Source organism: Leuciscus leuciscus, assembly GCF_965113295.1.
Source record: "Leuciscus leuciscus genome assembly, chromosome: 12".
NCBI lineage: Eukaryota > Metazoa > Chordata > Actinopteri > Cypriniformes > Leuciscidae > Leuciscus > Leuciscus leuciscus.
The window spans coordinates 33,690,332-33,709,976 of record NC_138736.1 but is presented as its reverse complement, the minus strand read 5'-3'; the positions used below and the strand labels follow the sequence as shown (position 1 = coordinate 33,709,976).

Here is a 19,645-nt window from a genome sequence, read left to right as displayed (position 1 = left end):
CTGGATGAGATTATCTTATTTTTTTTCTGATTAGAAATCAACGTCAGCACACCCCCTAAAACACGCAAGTGTACCATCCTCTCTCTGAGCTCCGCCTCTCTCTCTCTCCTTCCCTACGGCTGATATAAGGACGCCCACACCGACTCCAAACACTCTGAGAGGGAGAAAACCAGAGGTCACTGATAAGAGAAGGCAAAAAACAGGCCACCGGCATATCTGAGAGGCTCAGCAGAGAGACAAATCAGAGAAGACTACTATCAGTCAAGGAGAGAGGAGACAACACCACGAGCATTGAAGAAAGCTGTCTGGAGGACGCCACGTGTGTGTGTGTGTGCATATGTATGTTGAGACAGGCATAGGTAGATTCCAGGGATATTTGTGAGACTGACAGAGGACGCAAGCAGATCATGGATCCCTCGAGTCCCTCAGAGGGCCCCGTGGAACCCAAAGAAAGAAGGAAAATTCAGTTCGCCGTCCAAGCAACAGAACCGACCCAGCTGGACCCTCGGCAGGTTGAGATGGTACGACTTTCACACACACACACACACACACACACACACACACACACACACACACACACACACACACACACACACACACACACACACACAGATGCTGACTGGTAGCAAAGACCCTTCTGAGCTACTTTATCCTAATGAAGCTGTTTAAAGTGACTTTAAAGTGTTAGTTTGTGTGATGGAGACTTTTGAAAATTATTATTGAATTATTATTATTATTATCTTGAACCTGTCAACAACATGTCTGGGTCATTTTTCAAGCCAAAATCAGATGAAAAATAAGAAAATAGGTTAAAAAAAAAAAAAAAAAAAAAAAAAGAAGCTTATTTTTGGTCTATTTAAGTTTTTATTGATGCATTGTGACGTTAGTTTTCTTGCTCTCATGACGTTAATGCAAAAATGTTTACTGCTGTGATGTGAAAGAAATGATATATTATTTAATTAAGTGAAAATAGTGATAGATTCTATTTACCCTATGTAAAAATAGCAGTGTTTTCTTTGCAATAAGTGAAAAATGTAGTTATTACTATTTATACTTATAAGTAGTGGCAGATACTATTTGCTCCCCAGTGTTGTTGTACATAATGGTATGCAATAATATTTATATTTATTGAAATCATTAAATGGATGCTGGAAAATAAAGCCCTCTCTACCTAACCCTAACCCTACCTGATAAATACTAAATTATTAAACACTAGTTAGAAACTTTATTTCCACTTTCCAATTATTTTCTTCATTTTTATTGAAAATAAATCCCTTTCCGATCTGATATGTGATGGGGGAAAAGAAGTAGAGCGAGTTCGGCAAAAGACGGATTCGAACTCGGGACGATTTGCATCAAAACTTTCTGCCAAGTGCCTTACCTCTACACTACTTCTACTGTTCACAATCCAGCGTCTTCTGTAATTTTGTCTGGCCCAACCAGACGTCAGTGGGCGGAGTTAGTGTAAACAGCCTCTGCTAACAAGGCTGATCACAAGGCAATTACATTTTAGAAGAGTTTTAAAATTATTTAATTTGAAATATATTTAGTTTTTCAGTGTTTTTTATTTATTTATGCCATTTAAATAAAAAAAAAGCAACAAAAAAATTTGAAAAGTAAAAATTTTAAACATTGTATGATGATAAAATACTTTTTAAAAACAAATTAAAATGAATAAAAAAGTTTTGAAGTAATGAGAATCTTATGAGAATAATGGAAATTACAAAAAATGTACACAAATACAGAAGCCAGAAAGTCAAATTTGTTTGGAATAGTCTGTTACTTATTTTACTTTTAAAGTAAAATGATAAATAGAAAAATCTTATTTTACAGGAATGAGAAGCTGATTATATGGAAATTTGCTTGTCCAGATGTCCAGATGCAAACCAATCATAATGGTCCAAAAAATAGGCTTCATTTTCTTTATGTAAAATTTTAATTTTGCGGTCAAATGTGACCTGGAGACATGTTTGCTCTACACACTTCACTGAAGCACGCTCATTAAATGTGAAGTTTTAAGGCTATAAATTTGTCCTGGAAATGGTAAACAGTGTGTGACCTGGACTGGGGTGAGTGGATGTTCTGGATACCATGACGTGGTTTTATTGCCTCTGCATGCACTGGGTAAATTGCACTGTGGTCATGTGCATGTTTCTAAGTCCGCTATTGATTTTAGCCTTCAGTTGTGTTGCACATACATTTTTGAGATAAAGAGGTGAAACGATGGCTGTGAATTCGTCTTTTTCTGGATCTCTGATAGTGCAGATGCACCGTGTGTGTGTGTGTCGTCCTGGACCAGTTCCCCGTCCTGTTGGTGTTGTAATTTTAGTCTTAACAAAGTGGGTCGAGGAGCTGTTCTGTACTGCGCCGCAGCAGAGATAGGCCAGCGATTCTTCCTCAGGAGACACGAGTTAAAAAAAGTGAGAGTGAGGAAGAGAAAGACTGTGCTTCATAGCTGTTCACAAACATTTATGAACATGTTTAGATGGCAAAGGTATCGATTGTACAAAAATGAAGATTCCTTCATCATTCACTCACCCTCACTGCGATTATTCCAAACAAATTTGACTTTCTGTGAAACACAAGAAGTTTAAAAAAAAATGTCCTGGCCACTTCAATCTTCAATCCACTCCGACTGCTAAAAATGACTGCTGTGCTTTATTCTTTCAGCAAAACAGATGAGAAGTTGTCATTAAAACCATATGAATGTTCTGAGTCTGTTGTTCATCTTCACATAATTGGCCTGAATGATTTGTTTACAAACTGGACTGTTCACATTTTTGCAGACTCGTTCAGTAATTCTTTCTTTAATAGACAATAACTCTTGATACTTTGCAGACCTTTTATATTGGGATATTGGGAAAAGGATAATAGGGGCACTTTAACTGGACTAGCATGTGTTGTGCCTGTTGGTGTTAGATTGAATGGATGGGTTATATTTGGTTCTAGTCCTGGCAGGATATATAGATCCATCTGATCCATTTTGTCTTCTTCATTTTTAATCATATTTTGTAGTGAATGGAAACAGCCCAGCAGCGTCTGTGGAACAGCTTTTTGTTCTGGCTCTCTTCTAACTGAATCTTCTGGCAATGTTTCAAATATATCATTCATAGTTAATCAGATGTTCTCTATATTTTCTGTTTTGATCAAAAGTGATTCCATGTCAAACAATAGTGACAGTTAAGACAAAACAATCACTTTCAAATAAATGCTGTTCTTTTGAACTTTTGAAGAATCTTGAAAAAATACATCATGGTTTCCACAGAAATATGAAGCAGCACAACTGTTTTCAACATTAATAATAATAAATGTTTCTTTAATAGCAAATCAGCATATTAGAATGATTTCTGAAGGATCATGTGACACGGAGTAATGATGCTGAAAATTCAGCTTTGCATCACAGGAATAAATTACAATTAAAAATATATTAAAATAGAATATGGTTATTTTAAATTGTATACAGTTTTTACTGTATTTTGATCAAATGCTGCCTTGGTGAGACTTTTTTCAAAACACACACACTCACACACACACACACACACACACACACACACACACACACACACACACACACACACATATATATATACAGACACACACAGTCTATAAACAGTCTATAAACTTTAAAAACTTAATTCAAGATATATTCTCTGAAAATAAGGTTTCTCATGTTTCACATTTTTGCTTCCAAATTAATTTGATCTTTTTAAAATGTTTTTAATAATGATTAAAAACTAGAAGAATACTTCACGTGATTGTATTTCCATGGCATATGAAACCATATTTCTGAAACTATATTCCATATGGCTGCATTTACACTGCAGGTCTTGATGCCCAATTCCGATTTGTTTGTTTTTTTTGTTTCTGACGACCAGTCATATTCTTTTAAAAGTGACTCATATCCTATATCTGCATTTACACTATACACTTGGCAAAACAACCCAAGGTAGACGTACTGACCCTGAAAAATGTAGGCCAAAAAGGAAGTAAAAACGGCGTGATTTGCAATGGACCCAGACGAAATGATAATAGAAGCTTTAAAGATCAGCAAAACATTGGGCTGAGCCTTCGTCCTCCATTGCGCCATTAAAAAGAGTCATGTGATCGTGGTTGGTGTCCACTGTCGCTTTCTCAATGACGTACGACTCACATTGATGGGAATATCTGATCTGTCCGCTTACATGGCAGATGCAAATGCACTTACACATTAGTGGGTCAAATTGGAGGAAAAAATCTGAATTGGGTCACTTGAACCATGTAATGTAAATGCGGCCTATGAGGACACCACAAAGGACTTGGGCAGGGTTACGTGCCACTTCTTATCTTCGTATATCAACAGAAATCAGGGTTGCTACTTCACCGTCCTAGTTCTAATAATTGCCTTCGAACCGTATGCTACTTTTGTAATGGGACCTCTAAAGAACAGAGATCATTGAAGACATCAAGATGTGAACTAGTGACCCGCTTCAGTACTTTATAAACACCCGCAGATACATCTAACTTTATCTTTACCAAGATACACATTAGATGAAGTAGGCCTGATGCTGATCCAAACTATGTCCTCTTTACACGGGAGCACAGTTTAACTTTAGACGTCCCAAAGGGGATAAAACACCCAGGGATCTTCATCAGCCTAGATCTGAAGTTCATTATGAGGCTGAAATGAACCTCTGTTACTCAAAATGAAAAAAGAAAATGGATAAATGGAAAAATTGATACCTAGTTTAGAGACTAAATACAGGTCTAAAACGTTTTGAGCTTGTCCACTTTCGAACACTTCCAGAGGTAGTTGAAAACCCATTCGCCATCCTTTTCTGTCCATTAGATCAAAAGATCTGAAAAAAGCCCATACATTCATAACCACTGTCCACGTAAACGACCACAGATATATATATATATATATATATATATATATATATATATATATATATATATATATATATATGAAATAAAGGAGGGGCCCACCAACTATTAACTTAACGCTGCTAACTCCTATCTAAGTATATTTCCCAGTGTGTTGTCACAAACAATAAAGACCAGAATGAAATGTTTATATATTTATATAAATTGTTTGTTTTCGGGAGATCAGAAATCATAAACCGAACAAAGCATGAATATGAAAATGAAAATAAACCAGTACAGTAAGTCAAAGTAATATAGCAAATCTGCTAAGTAAATCTTAAGACAAAAAGTAATGAAATGACAAAAAATAAAGAAGCTTATATGATCAGTTCAGTTCAAAAATAAATATAAATGTAAATTATTATTATTATAAGTCCCACTGTGATGAAAATCAAGTTTTTAATGTTGTTTATAATATGTCTATGTGGTGTTTGAAATGCGCTTCAAAACAAACAATATGCAAATTCATAAGACAACACCATTGCTGAGTATTTTCTCCTTAAAAGTCCAGTGAACCAAAGACTCCAAAATGCGAATTTGACGGTGTTTCTTACGTCACAAACTACCTTGTAACCAATCACGTCAACGTGCCGGCGGGCTTTGGCATATCATCTACGCTGTAACAAAGAAGTCTCTTCTGCTCACCAAGGCTGCATTTATTTGATCAAAAACACAGTAAAAACTGTAATATTGTGAAATTTCTATTCATTCTATACATTTCTATTTTAATGTATTCCTGTGATGAAAATCTGAATTTTCAGCATCATTACTCCAGTCTTCAGTGTCACATGATCCTTCAGAAATCATTCTATTATGTTGATGTGGTGCAGAAACATTTCTTATTATCATCAATGATGAGGCAGTCGTGCTGCTTAACTTTTTTTTTTTTTTTTTTTGGAATACCGTAATGTCATATAATAATAATAATAATAATAATAATAATAATATTTTTAAGCCAAGGATTCTGGAAAGAATGACCACAAGATTATTGTTTCTCTTGTGATTAATCTCTCCAAAGGTAAATATCACTATCTCATTGTGTGATAAAGACAGGCTGCTCTCTAATCCTGTGCTTCAAAATAAAGAGATGTAGTGTACAGTAGACACTTGCATCATGGGATGCATCTGTGATGGATTTAGTGTATGATACACTATTGTCATTTCCCTCAGTAGAGGCATTATAGATTGCTGTCAGACATTCATCTGATTGAGAATTGTTTTGCTCACAGGAGAAGGGTATTTATAATGACCTACTTATATGTGAACATTAGGGACATTTTGAGATTTATTGATCACTGGCTCTTTACCTATGACCTGACATCACCAGAGCCACTAGACAAGCTTGTAGATTTGAAAGACACCGAGGTATTGATCGAGGAACGTTCTGGATTCAGTACAACTCAAGCTTAGTTGACAGAATCTGTGGCATGTTGAGTTCCACAAGCAGACATTTCATTTTTAGACGGTTGCACGCATGTGGATGCATTTTAATATTTGTGACAATAAATTTTTGTTAGTTTTGAGTTTGTTGGTTTGATCTCTGTAAGAACAAACCCTTGACCTCAGGTCACTTCAGGGGGATTGTCCCTATAATAAGTGGAATGCAAGTAAGCATCTGCAAATTGAGTAAACGTCTCAGAGAAAACGGCTTGTTCCCGCAAAATACACAAGACTTGTGGATTGTTTGTTGATAAAAAAAATACATAATTCAGTTTTATTTTATAATAAACTGGATGTAGATTTTATTTTATAGGCGGAATTGTATTTTAGATTGTATAATAGATCATAATATATTATTATAGGAATTTATAATACAATGAATGAAGAATTAAATGCAGTTTTGACAATGTATATTTTATATTGTTTTATTTTATGATAGATTAGATGTAGATTTGAGAGAGAATGTAGATTTTTAGATTTTATAATACATTATAATATATCATCTTAATTTATAATAGAACAAAGATTTTAATGTAGTTTTGACTATTTTATTTTCTTAATTTATAGTAGAATTGATGCAGATTTTGTTTAATAATAGACAATGTAGATCATTTTTTTTAGATTGTATTATAAATTATCATATATTTTATATATACAATTATTTATCTTAATTTATAATAGATCAAAGATTTTAAAGTAGTTTTTTATTATTTTAATATTTTATTTTCTTAATTTATAGTAGAATTTGTCGATTTTTTTATATTAGACTGAATGTTGATTTTATTTTAGATTGTATAATAGATTATTTTCTTAATTTATAGTAGAATGGATGTAAATTTTATTATTAATTTTTTTAATAATAGATTGGATGTAGGTTTTATTTTATAATAGAATGAATGTAGATTTTACTGGATATACATTTTTATATATAAGTTTTTAAAGCATAATATCATAACCATAAAATCATAATTTATAATATCAGCATAACAATATGAGTAAAATGTTGACATAAATACAATTTGAATTTGAAAAATATGAATTTGAGATTGTCTTGGTACTTGGCGTGACTCATTTTGCATTAATGACAGCAGCAATGGAGTACAAAAGGATTTGAGAATGATTTGACAAAAAGATCATATTAGTGACCTAGAAATAGTTCAGACATATTATTTATCCATTTTATAACTTACCTCCAGTAACCTTCAGTTACTTCCGGATTTAAATGTTATTTTAAATCTCAGATTTCCAGCATGGTCTCAGACCCTAAATACAGTTTGAAGCTAAAAGCGAAAGGGCACATTATATATTACATAAGAAGACATGGCGAGCGCTTGTATTATAAAGAGGTGATGACAGCGTCAGAGATTGAGATTATGTAATTTGAGCTGCACGAAACAGTCATTGAACTCTCACAATGGTCAAGCTACGCTTCAGAGCCACTGACTGGAAATCTGCTGAAGTATTCCAGAAAAATATGGCCTTCTGGGACACGGGTGTAAAACGCTGCGTAAAAAGTTGCAAGACTCTGGATTTTTACAGTTAATCCGCTATCTACACACAGAGACTCATTGACGTCGCAAGGTGACCTTTGGTGTGGTGTATGTTTGTGGGTAAACAGAAATGGACAAAGACTGTGATTTTTATACTCGCAGTTCATACACACCATCAGATTCACTGCTGAATTCAGGCTGAAGTGCATGTCCAGGTTCATTTAGCAGACCCCTGCAAAAACATACTATGGTGCTATCGTGGTACTTTGCTACAGCTTATATAATTCATGCCATGGTAATCAATTATTAGCATGTTTTGTTTGTGATTTGTGAAGAACTAAAGGGGAACTTTATGAGAGCAATTTAATAAAACCTAGCTGACTTTTTTTTTAGGACTTTTCTAACCTCGATATGATATCTTGAAAAATATTGATATTCAACACCATTTTTGATACCATGGAGGAAACTGCCATATATACCGAACAAATAAACAAATTGCATATACAATAGAATAGAGACAAAATAAATAAACATGGCTTTAAGTTTTACAGGTGGGTCTAACAGTAGTATTCAGGTAAGAAATACTAAAGAAATTAAATAAAGTAATCAAGTAAAAATTGTCAAATTAAAATTTGTCTTTTGTTCTTTGATTAACATGACAAACAGCATCAGGTTTATTAGGCTGCTGTCACTTTAAGAGCTAATGCACTAATCCAATATACTGTTACACAACATGCAATTTATTTTTCAACCATTTACCTTCCAAAACTGACTGTATTTACCCGAATACTCGGCAAGATGGGCATTTTGACAACATTTTGTATGTATTTGACCATTTAAGTGCAATAAGCCACAAATTTTATAAGAGTGGCACCTATATAGATCAGCACGCTTTTGGTGTGAGTGTGAAACCTGCGGGAAGGACAAAAATTTTGGGCAATACAAGCACTATTCAACCAAATGAGATGAGTGAGAGGAAGCGGGTGTGTGTCACTAAGCTGTCGGAGAGAAGAGAGAGCGAGTGTGTAGTTTGGTATCGGCGTATCAATACTGCAGAAAAGAACAAAGGAAAACAGTTTCAGATATTTCAGTATCGATACATATCGAAATATCAATGTTTTTGACAACTACTTTATAGTTGCAGTAAATTGAGCCACAAAATCTATTTTTGTTTAAATAAATGTGTGGCTTAATTTACTGTAATCATAATGTACATCATGAGCAGCTAGGTTGTTGCTTGCTTTTGGTTTCTTAAAATCAGCCTACAAACCATGAGTGTTTCTAGTCTGCAATGCTCAAAATGTTGGAACTGTTTATGTAAAACATAAAACACAAATTTTAACAGAACCTGAGGGAAAGAGAGACTCGTAATATCATAAAAACAAGTACATCTGGGAAACAGGACTTCAGAAAACAGAAAAGTACTTGAGTTCTTTTATGTGTACAAATATGTGATCGATATTGTCCTCTGGGGTATTTTTGGTCTTTTCCTTAGTATAATGATGTCTTGTGACTTTACAAATAATACTTTTTTATTTTTTTTGATTAAATGACTGCATCAACCCCAAAACAACTGTTAAGTTTACAGACAAAACATCAACTGTCAGCCATCAAACTGCCAGACAAAACATCAGGAGTTCAAAGAATGAAATGAACTAGATGTTTGGTGTGAATGGTTGCCTCTGTGTTACTATGCAGTCACTACATTCTGTGTGGTTTTTACTGTTGCTAGGTGTTTGCTAAGGCATTGCTTACTGACCTTATTCTGCTAGTAGTTGCATTTTTCAGAGGACTCATGACAAAAGCTGATGCACATTAGGTTCTTACAAAAAACCCAAACAAAAATCATGAATATCTTTTACTTGCTTGCCTTAAATAAAACTTTGTCAAATACACAGTGATTATTTCCTCCTCCAAAGAGCTTGTTTTATCAACCCAGGACCTTATAAATATGACCTTGTCTCCAGGCAAACTGATACTCTTGGAATTTATGTAAAGTCACCCGGCCTGATTAGAATTTAGTCTGTAATATGCAATAGAGAGTCAATGAACAGACAGACTGTGGACTGTCATCTGAGGCTGAGACTAGGAACTATTGAATAGTGCAGCAGGGACACACGCATGCCAGTTTTGTTATGAGAACATAATACCGACACAGCCAATTAGGTCAAATGCAAATGAACATCCACCAATGAAAAAGGCTGGAGATGGAAAAGTTTACAAATTGCACAACTTATTTTTCAGTGTGAAATGGGAGACAATCTTTTATGTTGGTTGGCAACAGTGTTGGGGAAAGTTACTTTTAAAAGTAATGCGTATACAATAACTCTCTAACTTTCTAAAAAAAAAAAAGTTACTTTTTATGGAAAGTAATGCGTTACATTACTTTGGTGTTGCTTTTTCTTAGAATGCTTGAATTGAATCAATGTAGAACAGCAGCAAAGATATTGGTTAATAAAGTGATATTAAATACATAAAGTATATTTGTGTAATTTTACACATTTATTGCAGGTTTGCGTAATATTCTAAGTCAGCATTTCACTGTTTTTATTCATTTTGAGGAATACTGCAAGTGAGATAAATAAATGCATGCTCACATTTAGTCTAAAACTACAATAACCATCATCTTTATACACAGCGCACACAACGCCTCTGCACTTACTTTGAGTTCTCCCAACATGGGAACAGGAGCGCTGTCAGTCAATAAATGGAAGAACAAAGTAACTTGCGTTACTTATTTGAAAAAGAAACTCAGAAATTTTCTTGTAAATTTAAAAGTAATGCATTACTTCACTAGTGACTTGAAAAAAGTAATCTGATTACGTAACTCACATTACTTGAAATGCATTTCCCCAACACTGGTTGGCAATTATATATGTATATATATATATATATGGGATATGTAATGGGAAAACATGGTGAAAAAAAGTGCTATGATGTAAAATATTCATGTAACTTTACCTAGACTGCATACAGTTCTGAGAAAAACTTTAATAAGACATTATCTGGATTTCTGCATGACTGGAGCCAATATTGTGCTTTCCATCAAAGTTGGTTGTAGCAAACAACACAAAAGACGTTTGATAGTGTTTCTGTTTCACCCCTACAGTGTGCCACACTTCACTGAACAAATGTTCATTTTTGCGAAGGCCGTCAAGCTTCAAGTTGCAGAGGAAGATTTGCCACAGAACACTTTGTTTTCTCCAGAGCACTGTGAACTCCGCTCTAGTACATCCAGGTAGTCTTTTGGAAAGTTCAAATGGACGGCTTTCTTGTCCTTTATTTGGAGAGCTTGTTGGCAACATTCAAAACTTAACTCTTATTCAGAGTTTTTCATTATGTAGTCTCATTAACATATACTGGTATGTAGTGCAAAATAAGCCAGTAGAACTTTAGATGTTTCTACACTCTTAAAAATAAAGGTTCCAATTAGAACTAAGAATAAAGGCCAAATTCTACTGGAGAACCTTTTTTAAGGTCTACAAAGAACATTTTGTTCTTTAGTTCATCAGAAACCATTATGTTATGCAAATTCTTTAAAAAAAATAAAGACATATTGACGTAGGTGGTTCCAAGAAGATCCGTGGAGCCTTTCCATTGAACAAAGAGGTTCTTTATAGTGGAAAAGGTTCACTAGATTTTTTAAGTTTTCTTTACATTAAGAAAAATGGTTCTTCACTGAAAGTTTTTTGGGGAATCCAGAATGGTTCTATTCTGTGGCATCGCTGTGACCCAAGACATTGTCAAGAATTTGTTTTGATCTTCATAGAACCATTTTCATTTAACAAACCACTGAATAATCTCTATTTTTTAGGGTGAAAGTTTGCACTCTCCTGTTCTCTTTTGGTGAACTATTTTATTGGTAGGTTTTAGTCAAGATTTTGCCATAATGTGGGTTGTTTTCCTGGCAGAGTTCCTAGAAGACTGATAGATTAGTCGAGGAAGAGTTCTTTTCTTGAGATCATTATTCAGTCAGTTCTGTGTGTATTTTTGAGCTTTGTTGTACTGTAGACTCACTTTTTCCATTTGTGTCCTGCACTATTTGGCAGATTTGTATGAATGTTCTTCGTTCATGGAGTGTTGAGTAGAGGAAATCGAAAGGGTTTGAGTGGAGGGAGGCAGCAGATGCAGTTCTCCGAATCTCTTTTTTTTTGGCCAAGATGTCACACATGCAATGACACATATTCAAAGTGTCCTCATTAAAACTGAAAACGGGTTCAATCTAGAACAGGGTTTCCCAAATGGGGATATTGCTGGGGGGTTGTAATAGGTTGTGAAATGGAAATGAATTACAAATAAATGCAAATAAAATACAATAAATAGTAATGCAACGTGTATTATCTTAAAAATAAATCAATGCAAAAAGGTTCATTTAATAGTAACAAGATTAGACAAATAGCAAAAAATAATCATCACAAGCTAATATGAATCGATGTTGAGAAATGAATTATAATGTAGCAGGGAGGCTGGCCCTGTTATAATTTTACTGTTAATCACTGTGGATAAAACTGACTACTCACTCATACTTGTACAAAATGTGATTTCGTTTTATTTTCTATTTCTCATTAACATTTCTCTGCTGCTTGTCTTTCAGATTCGCCGAAGAAGACCCACACCCGCCACGTTGTTCAAAGTAGCAGACCAAACATCTCCTGAGGATGACATCTCCAGCCATCAGGTACCACAGTGCCACCTCAGTTCTGGAGGTTAAACTGCATTCATACATTGAATGAAAAATGCTGAATCTAGCTTTGTTGTATGCATAATATTTTCGCCAATAACTTCCCATACAAAATACTGTAAGTGATGATATTATAGTAATACAGTGGTATCTCCAGTTTACATGATAAATAATACCATTGTAAAATATGGAGCCCCTAAAAGCACAGTGATGGAAAAATTATATAGTTCTTGCTGCATTATTCTTGCTGTTGTTTATGCATTTACAATATTTTCAATAAAAATGTAAATGTTCATCTTCAGTTTAATAATAATTAACCATAATTTAATTTAAATGATTAATTATTATAGCAAATATTAATTATAAAACTATTATATACACACAGTATAATCATTTAATAATAAAACAATAATAATTATCTCTTTTTTTTATGATTTTGCATCTTGTTTGACCTACAATTGTAATCTAAATTATTCAACCCCCATTGCAAATCAGGTTTATTGGCAAAATGTAAAGACTTTCAGCTGTTTGCAATAAATCTTTAGTACTTAGTAGACCACCCTTTTGCTGTTATGACCTGCAGCAAACGAGATGTATAACCAGACACCAGCTTCTGGCAGCGTTTCAGAGGAACCTTAGCTCATTCCTCCTGAGCAATGGCCTTCAGTTCAGTAATATTCTTGGGTTTGCGTGCTGCAACCGCCGCCTTCAAATCCCACCAGAGATTTTCTACGATGTTCAAGTCAGGTGACTGTGATGGCCACTGAAGAATCTTCCAGGACTACTTCTGCAACCAAGCCTTGTTGGAATTTGAGGTATGCTTGGGATCATTGTCCTGTTGGAAATTCCAATGACGCCCAAGATTCAGCTTCCTCACTGACGGCATGAAGTTTTCTCCTAGGATTTCCTGATTTTTCAATGAATCCATCTTGCCTTCCACACGCTGCCGGTTTCCAGTGCCAGAGGATGCAAAGCAGCCCCAGAGCCTCACCGAGCCCCACCACGCTTAACTGTTGAGCAGAGTGTTCTTTTCAGAATATGCTTCATTCTTCCTCCAGACATACCGCTGATCCATAGGGCTGAAAAGTTCCAGTTTTGTTTGCTTACTCCACAGAACACAATCCCAAAACTTCTTTGGCTTATTTATATGATTTTGAGCACTTTTCTTGTGCTTTTGGGTCAGTAGTGGGGGGTTCTAGCATGTGTACGCGCCTTACTGTGCAAGCTGAAACCTGTTGAGAAACTGGTGCATGTTGCCACCAAGTCTTGCTACAGTCACTCGAGGGTTTTTCTGCCTTCTAAAAAATCAGGTTGCAGCCGTTGACAGCTTCCTTTTTCTCTCCCGTCCAGGTGGTGTAACCACTGTTCCTTTAACATTGAACTTGTGAACTATGCTTCCAACGGTGTCTCTAGGAACATTTAGTGCCTTCACTATCTTTTTGTATCCTGTTCCTTGTTTGTGAAGGGCGATGATATCTTCTCTTAACCTTTTGGGCAATTCTTTTGACTTAGCCCTATTTCTAACATGCAGCCAAACGTGACACTCAACAAACCTAACCAGTTCAGATATTTCATGTTCTAGCTGAAGCACACCTGGTGCAACTAATGAAGCCCTTGAGTAGTTGCATCAGGGGTGTTCGAGACAACACATGTTTTGCAGATTTGTGCTGTTGTGAGGGATTCTGTTCAGGAGGTTGAATGATTTTGAGACTGCGAAAGTCATTAAAAGTAGCATTTTCAGTTAAATTTGGGTAAACCACTTTTGTTGTTTTGAGACGTTACTTTTGTTTGTGTTCATTGGAAACAGCTGAAAGTCTGTATATTTTGCCAATTAACTTTATTTGCAATAGGAGTTGAATTATTTAGATTACAACTACTGTATGTGTTGATGCAGTAATTTATTGACATTGAAACTATCTTCAGTGGGTTGTAGGAGAGAATGGAGTCCTCAAGCCAAAACGAATCAACCCAAATATCTACCAGCCACCATCATTAAAAGGTAAAAGCCTGTAGTTTTGCTTGTGATCTGTTCCTACTGTATTGTGTATATTCCGTAGATATATATATATATATTGTTCCAAAGACTTTCCTGCACTGTTCCGGATCTGGGTTTAAAAACTCTCCCAAGCTGCAAGTCTGTTTTTCCCATTTTACCGTGTGTGTGTGTGTGTAAGATTAGAGATGGTGACAGCTGTGATGGGTGTGAGTCTGTGCTGCTCTGGATCATCCTGGATTACAGCAGATAGCATACAGCTGCAAACACACACACACACACAGTTTTAGAGGACAGACGTCCATCAGAAACATTTGCCATCAGATCAGTGCACTACAAAGATTGTGACCCACTGAGGACAATCTCGATTACTAGATTATGTCAACATAACGGTGCTGCTGTTTTCGTCTTTGGCTTAGTTTAGAACTATTTTCATTGACGGAGCAAAAATAAAATAACTGCGTATTTTGTCTAAATTGTCAGTTAGTGATATGAACTCACTGTTTATAGCAAAATCCATTTGAAATTCAAGGCAATATTAAGTTTGACAGCACTCCTTGTCTAATATTGCTTAATTGTCTCATTTGATCCAATATTTTTCACTTTTTTTTCACAAAGTTTTAAAATGTAACAAATGTAAACATTCTGCAAAAAAATTAAAAATAAAAATCTCATGATGAAATGAGTTTGTTGTATTGAAAAAAAGGGAAGCAAAGATAGCAATGCATTACTGTAATATTGTCTCTGAATGTGCGTTTTGTCTGTTTTGTGAAACGTCTGTTTGCAGAAAGACAGGCAGGTGGCTTATCCCTGTCCATACATGTCCTGTCATTGCAGCATAAATAAAACCCTTTCCAGTCGGCATGGTGCAGAAGTCTTGTTAAAATAATAGAGACCCTGCCCTTTTTGCCTGTGTGTGTTTTTGCATGTGCCTGCATTTTCCCATTGTGATTTGGTGGTCCCTGATTTGTGTTTCCCCCTGTATGTGTGTTTGTGGTCGTGTGTTTATAGCCGTGCAGCAGATGGCTGAAGCTCAAATGCTGAAATTAGGTGTGTATCCTCATGTAGAGGAGGAAGGGGAGGAGCCTATTCAGAGAGAGAGGGAGGAGCTATCCTCATCCTGCACACCTGGTAATCTTAATATCACATCACAGAGGAACCTTCTACATGTGCATGTGGTCTGTGCTAAGGTCATTATCATCAGGATATATAGGCCATCCTCATGCAACAGTGACATTTATATGATATGATATATATATATATATATATATATATATATATATATATATATATATACACACACACACACAATCATGGTCAGAATTATTGTCACCCTTGTTAAATATGAACAGAGAAGCCTGTAATTATAAATCTGCATTGTTTATCCTTTTGATCTTTAATTTAAAAATATCCAACCTTTCATTGAAGTAAAAAAATGTGGGCAAAATCTTTTTTATGGAATAAATGAAGAGTTCAGATGCAAAAACCTCTAAATGCCATCTGAAATTTTCTTCTAGAATGATCATTTTTATCAAGCTCATTTATTTAAGTTCAGTAATTTCACCTAAATGGCAATTAATAGGTAATTTTCATTGCCATTTAAGTGAAATTACTGAACTTAAATAAATTAGCTTAATAAAAATTATCATTCTAGAAGAAAATTTCAGATGGCATTTAGAGGTTTTTGCATCTGAACTCTTCAAATGTTTTTCTCCAATACATGTTGGCCACAATTAATGGCATCCTTTTATTCAATACTTTTTGCGACGTCCTTTTCCCAAGATAACAGCTTTGAGTTTTCTCCTAAAATGCCTGATGAGTTTGGAGAACACCTGACAAGAGATCAGAGACCATTTCAGTTCCAGTTCACCCCACTCATTTTCAATAGGGTTCAGGTCAGGGAACTGGGATTGTCATGGTTTCGTTTTGTGCTCAGTGACACAATTTTGTTGATTTTGATGTTTGTTTTGGATTATTGTCCTGATGGAAGATCCAACTATGGCCCATTATAAGATTTCCATAAGATTTTCCGGCAGAAAAATAGGCCCACAACATTAAAGATCCAGTTGTATATTTAACAGTGGGCATAGGGTACTTTTTTTTTTATCCTTTTTTAGTTTCATCTGACCACAGAAGCAGGTCCTTTTTGAAGTTCCAGTCGTGTCTGACAACTGAATATGCTGGAGTTTGTTTTTGGATGAGAGCAGAGGATTTTTCTTGACACCTTCCCAAACAACATGTGGTGATGTAGGGGTTGTTTGAATTTTTATTTTTACTAGGCTGAACCCAAGACTCAACTAATCTCTGCAATTCTCCATCTGTGATCCTTGAAGAGTCTTTGGTCACTCTAACTTTCCTCCTCACTGTGCATTAAGACAATAGAGACACACGTCCTCTTCCTGGCAGATTCGTAACATCTTTAGTTGATTGGAACTTCTTAATTATTACCCTGATGGTGGAAATGGGAATTTTCAATTCTTTAGTTATTTTCTTAGCCACTTTCTATTTTGTAAAGCTCAACAATCTTTTGCTGCACATATTTTGTATTTAACTATAACTATATTCTATTAGAATGTATTCTATAACTATATACATATTAACTATATTCTTTGGTTTTACTCATTGTGATGGATGATTAAGGGAATTTGGCCTTTGATTTTCTTCATATTTAAAACATTTATTTCATAATGTGATTTCCCCCCAATTTCAATCGTTTTACTTCAGTGAAAGTTTAGACATTTGTGATGTTTTTTAATGAAAGATCAAAGGGATAAACAATGCATATTTATATTCACAGCAATATTTTATCATATTTACCAAGGGTGGCAATAATTCTGACCATGTATGTATGCATGTGTGTGTGTGTGTATGTATGTATATACACTACAGGTCAAAAGTTTTAGATCAGTAAGATTTTTAATGATTTTAAAAGAAGTATCTTCTGCTCACCAAGGCTGATGTATCTTTTGCAACCAAGGCAAAACATCATTGTTTCCTTATGTTATACTACTCTTGTATCAGTACTAAAATATTTCAGGAAAAAAAATCCAGATTAGAAAGTCAACAAACATGGTCACATTTGCATGTCTCTCTTCTTGCATTCAGAGATGAGATTATCTGTCGACTATATATATATTTTATATATATATATACTATATATAATTTATTTATTTTTTTACTTTTACTTGATTTTAAATAAATACTCCTTTTTAAGATTCACAGGAGCAAAGGGGCGTGGCAGAACACCAGTCTGGCATAAGAAAGTCAGGAGCCACAGCACCTACTGAGGAGGAAGAAGAGGAAGAGGAGGAGGAGGAGGAGGACGTAGAAGCAGCAGACAATATGGCAGTGGAGGAGAGCAGAAATGTGGACTGATAGAGCAAAAGTTTGAGGAACTTTAGAGATTTTTTTTCATAATGCAGAATTTTATTTTGAAATCAGAATTGTTTATTGTCAATGATTCCATCATTTGATAACAGCTGTCTGTTTGTATTTTGAGAGAAAACCAGACTTAAACTCTGAAAGACTGACATTTCGGAGTGGTCAAACAACCTGAAAAGATTCATTCTCCCTGACATTGCAATGAAATAGAGATGCAGTTGTGCTCTAACGTTTACATAGCCCTTGCAGAATCTGGAAAATGTTCATTATTTGAACAAAATAAGAGGTATCATACAAAATGCATGCTAATCAAGGGTACATAAACTTTTGAATGGGGTCATTTTAATAAATTCAGCTATTTTTTGTCTTGTGAACTACATATAAACATCTTTTATGTAAAATATCTTATTCAGGACAGTACTAAATAAAAAAATAACATGCATTCAAAATAAAATGACCCCATTCAAAAGTTTATGTACCCTTGATTAGCATGCATTTTGTATGATCCTTCTTATTTTGTTAAAAATAATTAACATTTTGTGGATTCTGCAAGGGGTATGTAAACTTTTGAGCACGCCTGTATAAGGTAAAATCAATCAGCGGTCACATATTATATCATCCCAGCATATGCATTTCATACATTCAAACAAACAGGTAAAGTACAAATATTTAGATCTATGAGCAGCATGGTATGAATGTAAAGTATCGAGATATGTCAGTGTTCATTTCATGTCATGTTTTATGGTCCGTTCATTATGTGTGTGTTTGAGTTGCAGTGTGTTTTGCGATTGGTGAATTTCTGTGGACATACAATGCCATCTAGTGTACAGACAATTGTTATACTGAATCCCATAACATCATTTGTCAAGAACAATAACCCTGGAGCACATGGAAAGGCTCACTAAGTATTTAGCAGCATTTTTGTTTAGCATTATTTGTTAAACCACTACAATCATCCTGGCGGCCGGGCTGCATATGCAGTAACAAAACAGCCGAATCTGTTAGTTGGCTTTATCTCAGTAACTTCACTGATGTGGGGGAAATTAATCATGGCTGACTGTGAATAATGCATTCCTACAGTGTTGTCTTTGTGATTCATTTGTGGTTTGTCAATGACATTGTGATCAAAGCTGCTATAAACATCATATTTGCGTACTGAATAGAATTAGCATCTCTTGATATGACTATTTGGTCACACATAACAAAAACTCCAAATTCAGTGCCTCGGCTCAGTGCTCATGTGCATCAGAAATATGCAAATCATTTCATTTTATTCGTTTACTGTAGTTAACAATTTGCATTATATTAGCTGGGTAACTTATAACTTTTTTTTTTTTTTTATAGCAAAGTCTTTTAAGGGAAAACTGTTGAACTATTTTTAAAAATTAATAATGATTTAAAATGATGAACCAAAAGCCACTTATTGCTTTTTTTAAGAAATTACACTGCTTTATATTGAATATAATCATATTTGTATGCATATATAATCCTCCAAATCTCATGCAGGTACATGTTGTTGATTTTGATTAACATAGTGAATCTGAGAAAATGTACCAAATAAGTAAATGCATCCATATACGAACTATGGAAATGTTTTAGGTTAAAGTCTGTATCAATAAATATATTTGCACTGAATTAGTGTTATAGAATCTTTTTTTCATATTTTGAGATTGTAACTGGCTAACTATATATTATTTCTTGACATTTGACCTGTGTCAAAGTGCTGTTACTTTACATTTGGAAATAAAGATTTTTATT

The 19,645-nt window shown here is 34.7% G+C and overlaps 1 protein-coding gene across 1 annotated transcript; it reads left to right on the top strand.

The window, feature by feature from the left end:
- The first annotated feature begins 385 nt into the window (after positions 1-385).
- ppp1r1b (protein phosphatase 1, regulatory (inhibitor) subunit 1B) lies at positions 386-19,522 on the top strand. The gene is made up of 5 exons (XM_082186335.1): positions 386-521; positions 12,427-12,510; positions 14,437-14,512; positions 15,518-15,637; positions 17,721-19,522. The coding sequence occupies exons 1-5, from the start codon at positions 408-410 to the stop codon at positions 17,879-17,881; spliced, it is 555 nt and encodes a 184-aa protein (XP_082042461.1). The 5' UTR covers positions 386-407; the 3' UTR covers positions 17,882-19,522.
- Positions 19,523-19,645: the final 123 nt, after the last annotated feature.

What these genes read in the sequence shown, in the direction of transcription:
- ppp1r1b (XM_082186335.1), top strand. Translation starts at nt 408, where the DNA reads ATGGATCCCTCGAGTCCCTCAGAGGGCCCCGTGGAACCCAAAGAAAGA. An exon ending in ATGACATCTCCAGCCATCAG is followed by an intron (nt 12,511 to 14,436) that starts GTACCACAGTGC and finishes AACTATCTTCAG; the next exon opens with TGGGTTGTAGGAGAGAATGG. An exon ending in ATCCTCATCCTGCACACCTG is followed by an intron (nt 15,638 to 17,720) that starts GTAATCTTAATA and finishes CTCCTTTTTAAG; the next exon opens with ATTCACAGGAGCAAAGGGGC.